At 41.9% G+C, this 19,005-nt stretch overlaps 1 protein-coding gene across 1 annotated transcript; it reads left to right on the top strand.

Annotated features, from left to right (window-relative positions):
- Nucleotides 1–17,838: 17,838 nt before the first annotated feature.
- LOC143383748 (vomeronasal type-1 receptor 4-like) lies at nucleotides 17,839–18,741 on the top strand. Its single transcript, XM_076838648.2, has one exon. The coding sequence runs from the start codon at nucleotides 17,839–17,841 to the stop codon at nucleotides 18,739–18,741; it is 903 nt and encodes a 300-aa protein (XP_076694763.2).
- Nucleotides 18,742–19,005: the final 264 nt, after the last annotated feature.

The following is a 19,005-nucleotide window of genomic DNA, read 5'->3' as shown; positions in this document are numbered from 1 at the left end:
GGTCTTGGATTGGGACACCAACCCTTCCCATAGGTGGCCTGCCCCTGTGAAAGGAAGGAGGGGAGATAGGCCAATGGTCAACATGCTATGGTATGAGGAAGTGGGCTTGCTACTGTGGGAGGTGGTTTTCATTCATGTTGCAGATGATACTGGTACTCAGGAGACTCTACAGCTGAAGTGCACAAAGGAAGATTCCACCTCTCCTGTTGCACACCTTGAAAGGTGGCTGTTCCACAGATGTGATCATAACTCCCCACAAAGACTCTTGGTCACCGCTTGACCAGCAGTAACTTCCAGTTCATAGGCGCTATGCTAGGAAGACCTCAGGGAGGTGGTCCTAGAGGGCTTGCTGGTTTTGCAAGGTCGTTGGCACCAGCTGAGCTGGGAGGGGTCTATAAGGGTCAGGGCTTGCCAACAGAGGAATCCAGAGAAGCCCTAAGATGGGGATATAAAGGAAAACCATCTAGGTTCTCAACGTTTTTCAGAGGATTGAAGGACACTTCAGAAAGCAAGGCATAGGTAAATATTTATTGAAGGACATGCACAGAATTTACACTTGGAGTATGGGAAGTCCTTGTCTCAAAAGATGAGTGAGGTGCCCAGCTTTGAGCTCTCTCCATATGATTTTTGAGGGTGTAACCCTATGTGGGGAGCCATTGATAGATTTTGCTGATTTGGAAGATGTTTACAAGCCACCTTGGAGATTGAGTCTTGTGACAATCAGATCCCATGGTGACCACTCTTTGCTTGGAAGTCAGAATCAGAATGTTCCTTGGTCAAATTTGTTGGCACATTATGTAATTTCCTCAGGTGGATGATGTTTTAAGTAATGTCTGATCTTTGATAAGCATATATGTTGAATGTTCTGTTTGTCTTGAATTGAAGAAGCAAGTTCAACATAACTTGTTTTATTTTAGTTCTCCATTTACTAAGGGCCTCTCTTCCTTGGCCCATTTTACTTTCCTGTCTCATGGTGAGGGCCTGGGCCTCTGGGCCTCAGTGATGTGGGTGTTGGGAGTTAAAGAAGGGGGTTTGTGGGGCTGATGGCGAAATTTATGTTGTTGACAACCTGGAAGACTGAAATTGTAAACTGGGAGAATCTGTAAGTCATAAATGGAGAAAATGTGGGACTGACAAATGGGAGGCTGTAGCTTCAAAGTTAGGCACCTGGAGGGACAAAGGGCCGTTTGAAGTCCCTTTTGTTTAGGTAATATATTCACAGGTTCTGGGCATTAGGCTGTGTACATCTTTATGTTCATTATTCAGTGTGCCACAGCTGTACACTCAGTGCAATGTTTTTGATTCATCTGTTCGGTTCATTTATCAGCACTAATTCCTTTATATAGCTGAGTTGCATTTCTGTGTATGAATGAATATGGAATAGTTCATTCCTTCTGTTCCTGATGAATTCCTGGACCATTAATAGTTATACCTTTCACGAAAATTAACTTCAAATTCCCCCATAAATTAAAATCCCCCCATAAACAGAAACCTTGTAAAAATCCTAGGAGATGACACGGAAAATGCTGCTGTCTTTTGAGTTGGTAGTGACTTTGTAGGTACTAAAACAAAAGCACAGGCCATGAAAGAAAAATATTTGGTTGAATTTTGTTTAAATTATATATGATGATTTGTGAAATATACTCTTAAAGAGAAAGACAAGCCACAGACCAGGAGAAAATATTCGCAAGATACATATCTGGTAAAGGGCTTTTATATGAGATTTATTAAAAGACCTCTCAAAACTTAACAGGAAAACAAACAGCCTGATAAAAGTTGGCCAAAGTTCTGAAGAAATATTTTATGGAATGAGCTAAACAGATGGCAAAGGAGCATAAGAAATGATGCTTATATCTACCACGCGGCCAGCGCAATGGTTTCATTAATGAGGTTCTTGGCATAAAAGTTAGCTAGCGAGATCGAAATAAACACACAGACTCAGTTACCTTTTTCTATGACCAGGTCCGAGATGGCTCCCCTCTCTGGTTCCTTCCTCTAACCACCCGGCAGGGCAGCAAGGATTACTCAGGGCTAGCAGGAGAGAGAGAGAGTGAGCACGCCAGGGAGTAGCCTTTTATTGGGAAGCAAGAAATTCAGGGGATAATTCCATCCAATGAAGGTTGAAGGGGGGCCGCACTCCAAGGTCAGGGACAGTGATTGGGCCTCCGGGGTCAGTGGTCAGTTACACCCCCACACGGACAGGTTCTCTCAACAGGAGAGGGCCGGGAAAGCTCCGACACAGCCAGAGCGCCTCAGACCCTAACCGGGAGTCACCCAGTCACGTGTGAGAATGGCTCCCGACACTTATATGTCATCAGTGACAAAAATTTCTTATCCAGAAAGCCCTGCACTATGGCCCAGAAGGGACAGATACCCTGAATGGCATCATTTAAAAATGTCCACTTTGAACCACAAGCACAGCCCTGAGCATCCCAAAGTCCATTATCTGGCATCCCGACAGATGATCAGCTATTGGCTACTTCTCCTCTGCACTTGGACTCAGTCAGTGCAGTTGGAACATCTGTTGCCATGCTAAGGTGTCCCTTGCAGGTGCAGAGAGCAGAATCTACAACAGAGTCATGCTCTCAGTTGGAAAAGGAACCAGGAGACCCTATGAGAGCCATTGTCCATCAATAAATCATGTGCATCTCTCTACCCCTGTCACCTTTATATCCACCAAACCTCTATCATCCCTCACTTCCATTAGCCCTTCTAATCTATAGCATGCCCCTACATCTTGTGAACTTCTGGACATGCACCCTAGTTTTTCAAGGACCACCTCACCTCATCTGCTCCCACATACGCTGTCACCTGTGTCTCACTTCCCATTTCTCTATCTACTCCCAAATCATACATTTCTGCCAATTTCCTGTGTCCTCTGACCAACACCCTGAAGCCTCACAGTGCTTAACTTTCAGGCAACTCGGCTCCATGAACTGCATGCATGCCCTTGACCAATTATTCACAGTGCTGTCCCTGTCTTTTTCTCCTATATTCTTTAGCCAATGATCTGAACCATGCCCATTGTCCTCCCCAACTCTCTACACTTTCCTGTGCACATCTTTCCTGCCTCTCCATGTCTATCTTTCCCCCAGGCTCAACTTCCTTCTTTACTCACACTATGTATCTTCCTTGATTCACTATCATCCAAGGTCTGTCTTCTCCCTCTGTATCCTCCTTTTCCACAGCATGCTTTCATCACATGTTTTCCTCAGAACCTTTATTCCCTTTTGCCCTTTAACTGTGCATTGCTATGACATTGCTATAGCTTTCTGGGCAATAGGTAGGGCTGCATCCAGAAGTGTCCTCTGGCCAAATAAGGCATCCTGTCAGATCTTAAAAAGTGGAGACTATTTTGTCCCCAAATTATAATTTTATTTACTAATACTGGAACCTATTGTCTCATTCCTTATTACTGGCTTTTATTTTACCCCCCATTAAGATCCATTGTTAATCATCAGACAATGAGTGTAATGGGCCCCAGATAAAGTTTTCTCAAATATAAAGGCAACCCTCTGAGGTTAAGCATTCTAGTCTACTCCTTTGTCCCCACAGTGGCAGGAAGATGGAAATGGGGGTGGACCCAAATAATGGTTACAAAAAATTCAGACTTAAGGACTAAAAATCATACATCCAGATAGAAAATCATGGGCCAAGCTAATGGATTTTATACCTTCCCAACATGTGTACAGCATAGATCCAACAATTAGTCCCTGTGCTTTTAATGCCTGTTCTGCATGGACTCTGATCTGTGCCTTTATCCAGAAGCCTTAGGTCCCCAAGCAAATATACTCAAGTGGAAATGCTTTTTACCAGTTTTCCCTGACATGGCAGGGAGTTTTGACTTCTTCCCCCCCTCATTTAAAAGTAATTTGATTTTTAAATTTTTGTCCCCTGCCATCATTTATGGATTTCATTCTTTGAACCCATGAGATAAGAACCCAGAAAGAAAATCAGTGAGACCTACAGCCCACATAGGTTTCAGTTGTCTGCAGGAGTGTTAAACTGAGTCCTGTTCTCCAACTCGGGCAAAGAGTGGCTAAAACGCAGAGTAGAGGCCAGGTCTTTTTTGCCAATTTTCTCTATAGACAAGGAAGCTTTCTTGAGTCATCCCCCCTCCCACCTTTTCCCCAGTTCTAGAACTGGTGTTCCTGACCCACAGCAGGATGATTTGCAGTTGACTGAGGCCAGGCTGAGAAGTGCTGGTGCTCAGACTGTCAGCACTGGGTTGAAAAGAGAAAAAAAACCTTTTTTTTTTTTTCCAATCCTGCTTTGGTGTCCTGCTGTGCTAGCACATTAGAGGCAGCACCTTTTGCATCCAACTTAGTTATTGACTTTTAAGTATTTGAATACATGCCTGCACATACAGAATATTTGTTTTATCTCTGACAAACTAACTCCCAACTACAAGAATGTACAATGATTCAGTCACTATTCAAAAACCAGATTGTTACAGTAAAACATCATCTTTTTCTTAGACACATTTACATCTATAGGTGGCCCATTCAGCCAAGATCTTTCCCGAGAGATAATCTAGTATCACTATTGCCCATGTCTTAAAGGGCCAAAAACAGATACAAACAAAAGATATTATGAAAAACAGAGGATCCCCAAGCCATGGATGGATAGACAGGAACTTTTAAAACTGACAGACCAGATAGAGGAAAAATCTCTCCAGATTCCCAACACCTGCTTACCCGTTAATCCTACACCAGTGGTGCCACAGATTTTCCCATGAGGGGACCAGATGCTCCCACAAAGGGGACTCAGAAATGTAGAATCAAGGGTCTGGGTGTGCACACCAGGGTAGCTGGCTACCAATTGGCCAAAGTGTTGTGACTTTACTGCATTCAGTTTCCTTTTTTCTCAAAGTAGACCAAGGTGGAGCAATCCTTACAGAGCAGGGAAGGAAGGCGGGAGTTCCCCAAAGCAAAGGGGCTTTGGCAGCTGCTGGCAGTTCCTTAGAACCCCCCTTTACTTACAGGATTAGCTCCTCTGGTTCGGCTGGGTCTGAGGCACACCTGTGGGGAGCCATTCTCACACGTGACTGGGCGACTCCCGGTTTTGGTCTGAGGCCTTCTGGCTGTGTCGGAACTTTCCCAGCCCTCTCCTGATGAGAGAACCCGTCCGTGTGGGGGTGTGACTGACCACTGACCCCGGGGGCCCAATCACTGACCCTGACCTTGGAGTGCGGCACCTCCTCAACCTTCATTGGATGGAATTCTCCCCTGATTTTCTTGTTCCCCAATAAAAGGCTACTCCCTGGCGTGCTCCCTCTCTCTCTCTCCTGCTAGCCCTGAGTAATCCTTGCTGCCCTACCGGGCGGTAAGACCTGAGAACCAGAGAAGGGAGCTGTCTCAGACCTGGTCATAGAAAAAGGTAACTGAGTCTGTGTGTTTATTTCGATCTCTGCTAGCTAACCTTTATGCCAAGAACCTCATTAATGAAACCATTGCGCTGGCCGCATGGTGGAATTGGCACCCACGAGGGGGGCATTCTAGATTAGCTAGATTGAGTGGGAGCACGCTATAAAGATAAAGATAAAAATAAAGGAAGTGGTGACAATTTGGGTCACAAAAGTACCTTGAGATATTGAAGGAAAGAGACGTTAAATTAATTAAAATGGGAAATTCAACTTCTACGGATAAGGAAATGTATCTGACTATTTTAGACAGTATAATTAATCAGAAAGGAAAACAGATAAAGAAAGCTCAGTTATTACAATTCTTAGAGATTGTAGGTGAATATTGTCCTTGGTTTTGTGAACAAGAGTCTCCAGATTTACTTACTTGGGAGAAATTAAGAAGAAAGTTACAAAAAGTTTGTCTCTCAAATGAATTACCTGGAGGCATAGATAATATTCAGAGAACCTGGACGGCTCTGGAAGTTTGTCTTTTTGAATATATGGGCCAAAGTTCGTGGCCCCCTGAGGACCTGCTAAAAGGCATTCAAAGAGCTATTAAGTCTATTCAAATGGAAAATCCGCCTGAGGCTAAGTAAATTCCCTTTCCCTTAAGCCCTTTAAAAATAAAGGCGCTAGGGGCCAAACAGAAAGTTAGGAATGTGACTTTAAACTTGCAGGATCAGGCTAGCCCACAGGGAGATTATAGAGAGCAACATCATAGAGGAGATACCTCCGAAGTCCTAGAAAGTCCTCCGGAAGAGGTAGAGGATCTTCCTGGAGAGGAAAATCTGGAAGAGATTCCTAGAGGGGCTCAGAGTTCTTCTCCACGTGGCTTAGAAGCCCAATTTTTAAATGGAGACAGGCAGAGTCTGACCATGTCTCGCAGTCAGAGGGAGAAGAATCAGACGTTAAAATTCAGGACTTACAAAGAAATTTTAACAGGCTGTGTTTAACACCGCCTGGCCGAAACACAAACTTCCGGTTGGCCCTCCTCTGGGCCGAGAATGAGGAAGTAGGTGATGGTCACACAATGTGACGTCATCGCGCCAACCATGGGGGCCGCCATCTTTAATTTTACCGGAGTGAAACAAGCAGTTTCCGTACAAACCCCTAATGATTTTCAAGGCTTTTAAGGGAGATATTAATTGGCTGAGGCCCTCCTTAAAACTAACTAGTTCTGAGTTAAGTCCTTTATTTCAGATATTACAAGGAAATCCCTCTGCAACCTCTCCACGTCAGCTAACTTTAGAAGATAAAACGGCTTTAAAGAGAGTTGAACATGCAATTAAAAATGCACAGCTTACTAGAGTTGATCCTAAAGAAATAGTGTTTTTATTAATATTTCCAACTGAGCGTACCCCAATAGGAGCCATATGGCAAAGATTAGGAGTTATTGAGTGGATTTATTTATCCCACTCCCCTCAAAAAACATTAATTCCTTTTCATGATTCTATAGCTCAATTAGTAATTAAGGGCAGAACTAGGATTTTACAATTAATTGGATCTGAGCCTGATATCATAATTATTCCATTTTCTGTTCAACAGACTAATTGGCTTTTTCAAACTTCTAGCTCATGGCAGATAGCCTTTGCTGATGTTCCTGGACAGGTAGATAGCCATTATCCTCGTGATAAGATTATACAATTTGCATCATTAACGTCACTTATTTTTCCAAAAATTGGTACGTGCACATCCTATAGATGAAGCCTTATCGGTGTTCACTGATGGATCAAGCTCAGGTAAAGCAGGTTTTTATAGTCGTGTTCACACAGAAGTAATACAAACTTCTTATACTTCTGCCCAAAGAGCAGAGCTTCAAGCTCTGATTTGTGCCTTAAATTACTTTGCAAATGAGCCTATTAATATTTATTCTGACAGCTTATATGCAGTCAGAGTTACTAAAAATATTGAAACTTCAGTTATTGGGTATACTTCATCACAAGAGTTATTTGAATTATTTCATGATTTACAAAAGGCAGTGCTAATACGGAAATATCCATGTTCATAGGACACATATGAGCTCATACTAATCTTCCAGGACCCTTAGTTTCAGGTAATGACAAAATTGATAAATTAGTAGCTTTTTCTCAACAGATGTCTTCATATGACTGTGCACTAGCTTCCCATTCCTTGCATCATCAAAATGCTTCTAGCTTAAGTAAAAAATTTAATATTACTAGAGAACAAGCTCGTCAGATTGTAAACCAATGCCCTAAGTGTGTTATTCACACTCCATCTCTACCATCAGGGGTAAATCCCCGTGGATTAAAACCAAATCAAATATGGCAAATGGATGTAACTCATATTCCTCAATTTGGTAAGCAATGTTATGTGCATGTTATAGTGGATAATTATTCTAAATTTATTTTTGCCACAGCACGTACTATGGAAAATACTCAAAATGTAATTTCTCATTTTCTAGCAGCTTTTTCTGTTTTAGGGTGCCCTATACAGATTAAAACAGATAATGCTCCAGCTTATGTAAGCTCTTCTTTTCAACAATTTTGCCAAGAGTTTAAAATTAATCATAAAACAGGAATTCCTTATAACCCCCAAGGTCAATCCATTGTGGAACAAGCTCATTTATCTATTAAGCTTCAATTACAAAAATTAAAAGGGGGGAATAGGGTTGTGACTCCCCAAAATAGCCTTAATCATGCCTTGTTTGTTTTAAATTTTTTAAACTGTGACGCAGACGGTCACACTGCTGCTGAGAGACAAATGTTTCCCTCAGTAACAGGCCCTTTAGGCAGAGTTTTGTGTAAAGATTTACAGACTGGTCAATGGAAGGGCCCAGACCCAGTGCTTATATGGGGCAGAGGTCATGCTTATATTCTCCCAGGAAATTCTTCTCGTCCTATTTGGGTGCCTGAACGTGCTATCAGACATGGAAGAGATAGAACCCAGATTCAAGTGACTGAGGATCGACCCGGAGGAGCCCCCATCCAGAAGGAGATATTGGAAAAGGATGAAGAAAGACCAGATTGACCCAGCCGAAAAGCTGATTTCATGGAAAGACATAAAGAAGCTAACAACCCAGGCTTCCCGAATACTTGGAGACCTAGGAGAAAAGAGGACCCCAATGATGATGGTAGCAACAGTAATTGCCCTGCTGGGCTGTCAGGTAAAGGGGGATCAAGTAGACACTTACTGGACATATTTCCCACATCCACCCCTGGTACACCCAGCTGTGTGGACTGGAGAATCTATTCCAGTATTTACTAATGACTCATTCATGATGGGAGGATTTACAGATACTCATATTACTCCCAATCATGTGACTAGATTTAATTATTCTGGCTATAGTGCCCAATTACCTTTGTGTTGGTCCCATGATAAACATGCTGGCTGTCTGAAAGTATCATTCGAAAAAAAGACAGCGATTGGTAGACCTAGACTGATAAATAATTCTATTTATGGGGACTTAAAACCTTATACTAGATCAGTAATTAAGATGGGACTTTCCCATAATAAGCATATGCGGATCCATTCTCACACGTGACTGGGTGACTCCTGGTTAGGGTCTGAGGTGCTCTGGCTGTGTCAGAGCTTTCCCGGCCCTCTCCTGTTGAGAGAACCCGTCCATGTGGGGGTGTGACTGACCACTGACCCCGGGGGCCCAATCACTGACCCTGACCTTGGAGTGCGGCCCCCCCTTCAACCTTCATTGGATGGAATTCTCCCCTGAATTTCTTGTTCCCCAATAAAAGGCTACTCCCTGGCGTGCTCACTCTCTCTCTCTCCTGCTAGCCAGGAGTAATCCTTGCTGCCCTGCCGGGCGGTTAGAGGAGGGAACCAGAGAGGGGAGCCGCCTCGGACCTGGTCATAGAAAAAGCTAACTGAGTCTGTGTGTTTTTTTCGATCTCACTAGCTAACTTTTATGCCAAGAACCTCATTAATGAAACCATTGCGCTGGCCACATGGTAGAATTGGCGCCCAAAGTGGGGCATTCTAGTTTAGCTAGATTGAGTGGGAGCGCGCTATAAAGATAAAAGTAAAGATAAAGGAAGTGGTGACAATTTGGGTCACAAAAGTACCTTGAGATATTGAAGGAAAGAGACGTTAAAGTAATTAAAATGGGAAATTCAACTTCTATGGATAAGGAAATGTATCTGACTATTTTAGACAGTATAATTAATCAGAAAGGAAAACAGATAAAGAAAGCTCAGTTATTACAATTCTTAGAGATTGTTGGTGAATATTGTCCTTGGTTTTGTGAACAAGAGTCTCCAGATTTACTTACTTGGGAGAAATTAGGAAGAAAGTTACAAAAGGTCTTTCTTTCAAATGAATTACATGGAGGCACAGATAATATTCAGAGAACCTGGATGGCTCTAGAAGTTTGTCTTTTTGAATATATGTGCCAAAGTTCGTGGCTGCCTGAGGATCTGCTAAAAGGCATTCAAGGAACCATTAAGTCTATTCAAATGGAAAATCCGCCTGAGGCTAAGTTAATTTTCTTTCCCTTAAGCCATTTAAAAACAAAGGCACTAGGGGCCAAGCCGAAGATTAAAAATGTAAACTTAAACTTGCAAAATCAGGCTAGTTCGCAGGGAGATTATAAAGAGCAATGTCAGAGAGGAGATACCTCCGAGGTCCTAGAGAGTCCTCCAGAGGAGGTAGACGATCTTCCTGGAGAGGAAAATCTGGAGGAGATTCCTAGAGGGGCTCAGAGTTCTTCTCAGCCACGTGACTTAAAAGCCCAACTTCAAAATGGCAACAGCACAGAACCTTTACCAGCTAATCTATGGGGGAGATATATTTTAGCCAAAATGGGATTGTTATTAGTTACTCCAAACTCTATGAGATCAGTTGAGGAAGTTAGTCAGAGGTATTTTCCTGGAGATGATAGGGAGACCCTTCAGGAAGAGTATCTGTTTACAAACCAGTTTCCACGACAAAGATTAGTAAATGCTCCAAGCCAAAATTTTTACTAGGGGCCCTGAGTACTTCCCCGATCCCTAAAACAGCTGAAAAAATCACTTGGCTCACAGAGGAGCCTATATGGATTTCTTAGTGGCCCATCTCAGGGGAAAAGCTTAAAATAATTCATAGGTTAGTTGAGGAACAACTTCAGGCTGGTCATATAGAGCCAACGCTTAGTCCTTGGAACACACCTATTTTTTTATTAAGAAAAAGTCAGGAAATTGGAGATTGCTGTAGGATTTAAGGGCAATAAATCATACAATTCAGCCTATGGGATCCTTACAGCCAGGACTTCCCTCTCCCACAGCCATCCCTTTAGATTATTGCTTGATGGTAATAGATTTAAAAGACTGTTTTTTTCTCTATAAGGTTACATCCTGGAGATTGTGAGAGATTTGCTTTCACTATCCCAGCAATCAATTTTAAGGAAGCTGTTAAAAGATATTGCTGGAAAGTACTCCCACAGGGAATGCGTAATAGTCCTACCCTGTGCCAAAAATACGTTGACCAGGCAATAGATCCCATAAGAAATAGCTTTCCTGATGCATATATTATTCATTTTATGGATGATATATTATTGGCTCATGCTAATCCAGAGGTACTTTCAGAAATCTTTACTCAGAGACTTCGCTTACAGCAATGGGTTTATGCATAGCTCCTCAAAAAATTCAAAAAGTGTCTCCTTTTCAATATCTAGGTCAGATAATTCAAGGACATACAATCCGTCCTCAAAATCTTCAGATAAGAATTAAGGAGTTACATACCCTTAATGATTTTCAAAAGCTATTAGGAGATATTAATTCGCTGAGGCCATCCTTAAAACTAACTACTTCTGAGTTAAGTTCTTTATTTCAGATATTACAAGGAAATCCTTCTCCAACTTCTCCACATCAGCTAACTTTAGAGGCTAAAACAGCTTTAAAGAAAGTTGAAATTGCAATTAAAAATGCACAGCTTACTAGATTTGATCCTAAAGAAATGGTGTATTATTAATATTTCCAACTGAACATACCCCAACAGGAGCCATATGGCAAAGATTAGGAGTTATTGAGTGGATTTATTTATCCCACTCCCCTCAAAAAACATTAATTCCTTTTCATGATTCTATAGCTCAATTAGTAATTAAGGGCAGAACTAGGATTTTACAATTAATTGGATCTGAGCCTGACATCATAATTATTCCATTTTCTGTTCAACAGACTAATTGGGTTTTTCAAACTTCTAGTTCATGGTAGATAGCTTTTGCTGATTTTCCTGGCCAGATAGATAGCCACTATCTTCGTGATAAAATTATACAATTTGCATCGTTAACGTCACTTATTTTTCCAAAAATTGTACGTGCACATCCTATAGATGAAGCCTTATTGGGGTTCACCGATGGATCAAGTTCAGGTAAAGCAGGTTTGTATAGTCGTGTTCACACAGAGGTAATACAAATTTCTTATACTTCTGCCCAAAGAGCAGAGCTTCAAGCTCTGATTTGTGCCTTAACTTACTTTGCAAATGAGCCTATTAATATTTATTCTGACAGCTTATATGCAGTCAGAGTTACTAAAAATATTGAAACTTCAGTTATTGGGTATACTTCATCACAAGAGTTATTTCAATTATTTCATAATTTACAAAAGGCAGTGCTAATGCAGAAATATCCATGTTTCATAGGACTTATACGGGCTCATACTAATCTTCCAGGACCCTTAGTATCAGGTAATGACAAAATTGATAAATTAGTAGCTTTTTGTCAACAGATGTCTTCATATGACTGTGCACTAGCTTCCCATTTCTTGCATCATCAAAATGCTTCAAACTTAAGTAAAAAATTTAATATTACTAGAGATCAAGCTCGTCAGATTGTAAGCCAATGCCCCAAGTGTGTTATTCACACTCCATCTCTGCCATCAGGGGTAAATCCCTGTGGATTAAAACGAAATCAAATATGGCAAATGGATGTAACTCATATTCCTCAATTTGGTAAGCAATGTTATGTGCATGTCATAGTGGACACTTATTTTAGCCACAGCACGTACTAAGGAAAATACTCAAAATGTAATTTCTCATTGCCTAGCAGCTTTTTCTGTTTTAGGATGCCCTATGCAGATTAAAACAGATAATGCTCCAGCTTATGTAAGCTCTTCTTTTCAACAATTTTTTCAAGAGTTTAAAATTGATCATAAAGCAGGAATTCCTCATAACCCCCAAGGTCAAGCCATTGTGGAACGAGCTCATTTATCTATTAAACTTCAATTACAAAAATTAAAAAGTGGGGATAGGCTTATGACTCCCCAAAATAGCCTTAATCATGCCTTGTTTGTTTTAAATTTTTTAAACTGTGACGCAGAAGGTCACACTGCTGCTGAGAGACAAATGTCTCCCTCAGTAACAGGCCCTTTAGGCAGAGTTTTGTGGAAAGATTTACAGACCGGCCAGTGGAAGGGCCCAGACCCGGTGCTTATATGGGGCAGAGGGCATGCTTGTATTTTCCCAGAAAATTCTTCTCGTCCTATTTGGGTGCCTGAACGTGCTATCAGACATGGAAGAGATAGAACCCAGATTCAAGCGACTGAGGATCGACCCAGAGGAGCCCCCATCCAGAAGGAGGAAATATCGGAAAATGATGAAGAAAGACCAGATTGACCCAGCCGAAAAGCTGATTTCATGGAAAGACGTGAAAAAGCTAACAACCCAGGCTTCCCGAATACTTTGAGACCTAGGAGAGAACAGGACCCCAATGATGATGGTAGCAACAGTAATTGCCCTACTGGGCTGTCAGGTAAAGGGGGATCAAGTAGACACTTACTGGACATATTTCCCACATCCACCCCTGGTACACCCAGCTGTGTGGACTGGAGAATCTATTCCAGTATTTACTAATGACTCATTCATGATGGGAGGACTTACAGATACTCATATTACTCCCAATCATGTGACTAGATTTAATTATTCTGGCTATAGTGCCCAATTACCCTTGTGTTGGTCCCACGATAAACATGCTGGCTGTCTGAAAGTATCATTCCAAGAAAAGACAGCGATTGGTAGACCTAGACTGACAAATAATTCTATTTATGGGGACTTAAAACCTAATACCAGATCAGTAATTAAGATGGGACTTTCCCATAACAAGCCTGTCATTTCTGCAAAACCTCCACAGATACACCACTGTCCAAATAGTTCTACAATTGAGATTGGCACCTTTTCTAAATGGATGGATTGTATAAATCCCTTTCCTGTACAACATAAGGTGTCTAAAGATAGTGGGTATATTTTAGAGTGGTCTCCAAAAATTGATAAGAGACAATTACGAAGAAATTCTGCTATGACACCTGCAGGATTTGTTAGTAATATTTTTGACTTACAGTGAAGGTGGTATTCAAAAAGATATCTGGCGTTTAATTGCTGCCTCAGAATTCTTACATTTTACAGACAAACCCTTACCAAGATTTATTGGCAAAGAACTGTAAAGAGGAATCTTGCTATGGCTTACGAGCTTGTGTCCAATCTCCTTATGTTTTAATTATTGGAAATGTAAAAGTTAAATGGATAGATGACAGATATATTGTTACTTGTAATAAATGTAACCTAACCAATTGTATTACTAGGTATAATGGAGGAAAAGGAGTGCTGATACTTCATCAGCCCTTTTTTGTTTTATTACCTGCTAATATTTCAGAGCCATGGTATGCTGATGCTGGTTTGCAAGTCTTGCAGCAAATTCATGCCCAAGTAGCAAGACCTAAACGTGCTATTGGTGTTATAATTGTTGGTGTTTTGGCGCTAGTCTCTTTTATTGCATCAACTGTCTCTGCGTCTCTCACATTGTCTCAGAATATTCAGCATGCAAAATTTCTTAATAATTTAGCTCAAAATACTTCCAAGGCTCTGTGTAATCAAGTAAATATTGATGAAAAGATTGAAACTAAATTAAACGCCTTAGAGGCGACTGTTATAGACTTAGGTAATGAACTTTCAGCCTTGAAATTTAAAGAAAGGCTTAAATGCCATGTTAATTATAACTATGTGTGTGTTACAGCTGCCAAGTACAATGCTTCTCTCTGGGATTGGGAGAAGGTTAAAAACTATTTGTTAGGTATTTGGGAAAATAGTAATAATAGCTTGGATATTCTGGAACTTCATCACCATATCCAAGACATTCAAAGTAATAGAGCTGATTTTTCAGATCCTTCTTCCTTGGCTAACCAAATATTAAAGGAGTTAAATGGATTCAACCCTGGATATATTCTTAAACACTCGGCCTGGTACATTATTGGATTATTCTCTTTGCTGTTAATTCTCTTTTGTGTTGTAATCATTGGATGGCGAGTCTCGGAACAAGAATACAGAAACTCCAGAGAGTGAATCGCCGCCTCATTTTTTTAAGAAAAGAAAGGGGTCATATGTCGGGAGTCATTCTCACACGTGACTGGGCGACTCCTGGTTTGGGTCTGAGGCGCTCTGGCTGTGTCGGAGCTTTCCCGGCCCTCTCCTGTTGAGAGAACCCGTCCGTGTGGGGATGTGACTGACCACTGACCCCGGGGACCCAATCACTGACCCTGACCTTGGAGTGCGGCCCCCCCTTCAACCTTCATTGGATGGAATTCTCCCCTGAATTTCTTGTTCCCCAATAAAAGGCTACTCCCTGGCGTGCTCGCTCTCTCTCTCTCCTGCTAGCCCTGAGTAATCTTTGCTGCCCTATCGGGCTGTTAGAGGAGGGAACCAGAGAGGGGAGCCGTCTCGGACCTGGTCATAGAAAAAGGTAACTGAGTCTGTGTGTTTATTTCGATCTCTGCTAGCTCACCTTTATGCCAAGAACCTCATTAATGAAACCATTGCACTGGCCGCATGGTGGACACACCCACCTCTCTCCTATCTTTCAAGTAGTCAGCTCTCAAAAAGTTCCCTTTACATCCTCACATGGAAGTGCCATTGCATGGAGTGCCAGGCCTGCCCAAGAGAGCTAGAGTGGGGTCTGCCCTCAAGTTCCATCTGGGGTGTCAAAATTTGTAGGTGAAAGCTTGGTCCCTGTCCCAAGTGCCAATCAAGGTCAATTTAATAATGTGGACACAGTTTTGAGAAAAAAAGGATAAGAAGGTTTATTATTTTGGTAGCAAAGGAGAAACACAGGAGACTCCTGTCCCAAAGGCTGTTACTCTCACATTCTCTATTTTTTTTTAGGAAATCCTCCTGTCACGAGTGGGATTAATATCAGTATATTTCCTTGAAAATTCTGATGTTAATTGGCATTGAGTTATGCAAATATGTGCAGATGAAAGGACTTGTACTTGCTCAGAGGAGTTGTAGGATGCTCAGAATGCAGTGTTAGCATCCAGTTCTTCTTTCACTTGTGTGTGTTTTGAAATTCTTCCCAGGTGTTTTGTTTCATTCCAGTTCTCTACTGATAGGTAAAATGATGGTTCCACTTGGGTAAATGAGGAATAGAAAACAACTAGGTTTGGAAAACAAGGGATGCAGTGGGGCTGCCAGTCCCTCAAATGTCAGACCACAGTATTTACTCTTCCCCTGCATGTGACTGTGTGTCTCCAGGGACCATGGATAAACAGGAGAACCTCCAAACACTCCAGGATCCTCTTATGAGATACCATTAAGAAATTTATAATTGTTGTTGAAAGGTGTCACCTGGGGAGGAAGTTTTCAGCAGTGTCCTCAGCTCTCCAGCCTGCATGCCCATTGCTGCTACAGGCACAGTGATAATTGCAGGTCTCAGGGGAGGTGAGGTGACAGAGACACAGAACCATATCTTAGAAGCTGGCCTCCTCCCTGCAGCACTTGTCCTGGTCACAGAGGTCTCGGCGCTGAGATTACCATCCTTGGAAAGAGAAAGAGGCTGTTGGATACCCACGTCAGTGTGAGAGCAGCATCTGTGAGGGAAGACTCATTTCAAGAGTCTGGGTAAGTAATCACATTGGAATCTGGGATTCTCTTGTGATCTGGTTGAATTCCAGAGCCACACAAGAGGCAGAAAAATTGAGGAGTGGGCTTATGTAGTGAAGATCCAGGGGGTCCTAGATCCTGCAGCTATCTCTGATGGCTCCCAGTTGATCATAAAGTGATCCTCCTTGATGGTGGCTGCTGAACTAGATTACATCAGTTTGTAAGGTGCATTTTAAATAAGTCTGCTGCTAGTCTTCCTTACAGAGATTCTGTGCTGCTTTCTGGATTTCTAGAACTGGACCTACGACATCTCCAAGCCTGTGGTGTAGAGTAGGAAGAACTTATAGGAATCCTCAAGTACTGTGTAGAAATTGATCTGAATCCTGATGTTAGACTAGAACATCTTCTCTAACTCTGGGCATGGTGTGGCTCAGGGAGACAATCAGTGTACCAATCCTGAAACCATCTGTTGTCTATAATTTTTTCAGGCTATTTCCCTCTTAACTGATAAGAAATTTATAAGGAAAATGTAATATAATAATTGTGGTTTTCAAACAGTATGTATCATATATAAATCTTGTTTTCAGGTGTTTAAAAACATCCTCCTCATTGTGTCAAATACACCACCTGGTTTAGGAATTTTGTTGTGGAATAGGGTATGAGTGTGTAGGGATATATAGTAAACCTCTTCACCTTTGGCTCAATTTTTCTATCAGCCTAACTGCTCTAAACAGTAGGTCTATTGGATGTGTATATTTGAATTGTTGTCCCAAATCTGCTATCTCAATAATTTGAGTGCCCAAGGATTCATGCTGTACATATGCCAGTGTGTATCTGTGGCCCCTGTTGTAATTTTACATCAGCCACCATCATTGATTCCTCAATAACAGCTTTACTGCAACAGGCACTGGGGACAGGGACCAAGATTTCAGTTACAAATTTTGGCACTTTCTAACATACAACCAAGTGAGTTCTGTGGTAGCTGTCTTGAAATGGAACCAATACTGTCTCCCTGCACAGAACTCACCATGAGACAGGTGCCTGCTGGGTTCTACTCCCCTCAGAGCACCTGCAAAACGTCTCAGGTTCTCTCATAATTGGCATTGGCTTGTAGAATAATTCTTTCCAAGCAAATAGAAACACATTAGACTAAAAGCTTAAAATACCATCAGGTTAGAGGATAATAGAAATTTAGAAAATTGAAACTAAACAGTGAATTGGACTCTTTGAAGAACCCCACTCACCACTGTTAAGGAGTCCTGGTGGTTCACTGTGTTGACTCTCCCCACTCAGCCAGTCCCCTCCACTCCCCTAATCAGAGCATGAATTTAGTCAGATGTTTAACTGCTGCATGACCAAGTTCTCCTGGTCATCATGCAAAATCATCTCAGCAACGGCCTCAAATCTTGAAGATTGAAGAAGTCACTATGTGCTGTTTTCATGCTTGAAAAAATTCAAACAGACCTCATTAAAACCTGACAGTAAAAAAAAGAAGCATGCAATGTTCACAGTGGGAACTCTGGAGAGTGGGAATGCTAAGTTTTGGTTGACAGGACATATGCAGCCCAGACCTCCTGTTTTTCTACAGGACACTTTGGCTGGGACAGCAGGGAACTGGTGGGATGGCAGCCAGTGATTTGGTTGTAGGCATCATCTTCTTGTCACAGACTGTGGTTGGAGCTCTGGGCAATTCCTCTCTTCTCCTCCATTACCTGGTCCTTTACTTCACTGGGTGCAGGGTAAGACACACAGACTTGATTCTTCAGCACTTGATTGTGGCCAACTTGTTAACTCTCCTGTGTAAAGGGGTTCCCAACACAATGGCATCTTTCAGTTTGGAATTTTCTCTTGGTGATGTTGCATGCAAGCTGCTTTTATATGTTCACAGAGTCAGCAGGTGTGTGTCCATTGGCAGCACGTGCCTCCTGAGTATCTTCCAGGCCATCACCATCAGCCCCAGGGACTCCAGGTGGGCAGAGCTTAAAGTGAAAGCTCCCAGGTACATTCGCTCCTCCATATTCCTGAGCTACATACTATACATGCTTATAAATATTATTATTCTTATGCATGTAACTGGAAAATGGAACAACACGACCATTATAATCCTAAAGGATTTTGGATACTGTTCTAGTGTTCGTCATGACACAACCACAGACTCACTGCATGCAGCATTGCTAACCTTCCCTGATGCCCTGTGTGTGGGGCTCATGCTCTGGGCCAGCAGCTCCATGGTGCTCATCCTGCACAGGCACAAGCAGAGAATGCAGCATGTTCATAAATCCAGTTCCCCCAGGTCCTCTCCTGAGTCCAGAGCCACCAAAACCATCCTCCTTCTGGTGAGCACCTTTGTCTCTTTGTACACACTTTCCTGCATCTCTCAGCTGTGTTTGGCTGTTATTGATAACCCCAACTTGTTCCTGTTGAACATGGCTGCAATACTCTCTGGGTGTTTTCCAGCGATCAGCCCCTTGCTGCTCATAAGCAGAGACTCCAGTGCATCCAGGTTCTGTTTTCCCTGTATATAAAAAAGAAAAACCCCTGATCTGATGAAGATGTGAACTATAAGGTTTTGCATAATTCTTATTTATTCATTCCAACCCATATAATTTAAAGCATAACTGTATAGTTATTTCACATGGGAATGGTGAGTTTTACACATGCACTCATGTCTTTGTGCTCCCTGCTGGGGTGTGCTGGGTGGCTTAAGCAATTTATTTAAAAAATATCTATTTTTTTTCTCCCACACTTATTTCTACCTTCATGTCATGGAGGAAGGCATTGGTAAATCA

Source organism: Callospermophilus lateralis, chromosome 18 (genome assembly GCF_048772815.1).
Source record: "Callospermophilus lateralis isolate mCalLat2 chromosome 18, mCalLat2.hap1, whole genome shotgun sequence".
In the NCBI taxonomy this organism is placed as follows: Eukaryota; Metazoa; Chordata; class Mammalia; order Rodentia; family Sciuridae; genus Callospermophilus; species Callospermophilus lateralis.
The sequence above is the reverse complement of the archived record's forward strand: the minus strand, read 5'-3'. Positions and strand labels throughout refer to the sequence as shown.

What these genes read in the sequence shown, in the direction of transcription:
- LOC143383748 (XM_076838648.2), top strand. Translation starts at nt 17,839, where the DNA reads ATGGCAGCCAGTGATTTGGTTGTAGGCATCATCTTCTTGTCACAGACT.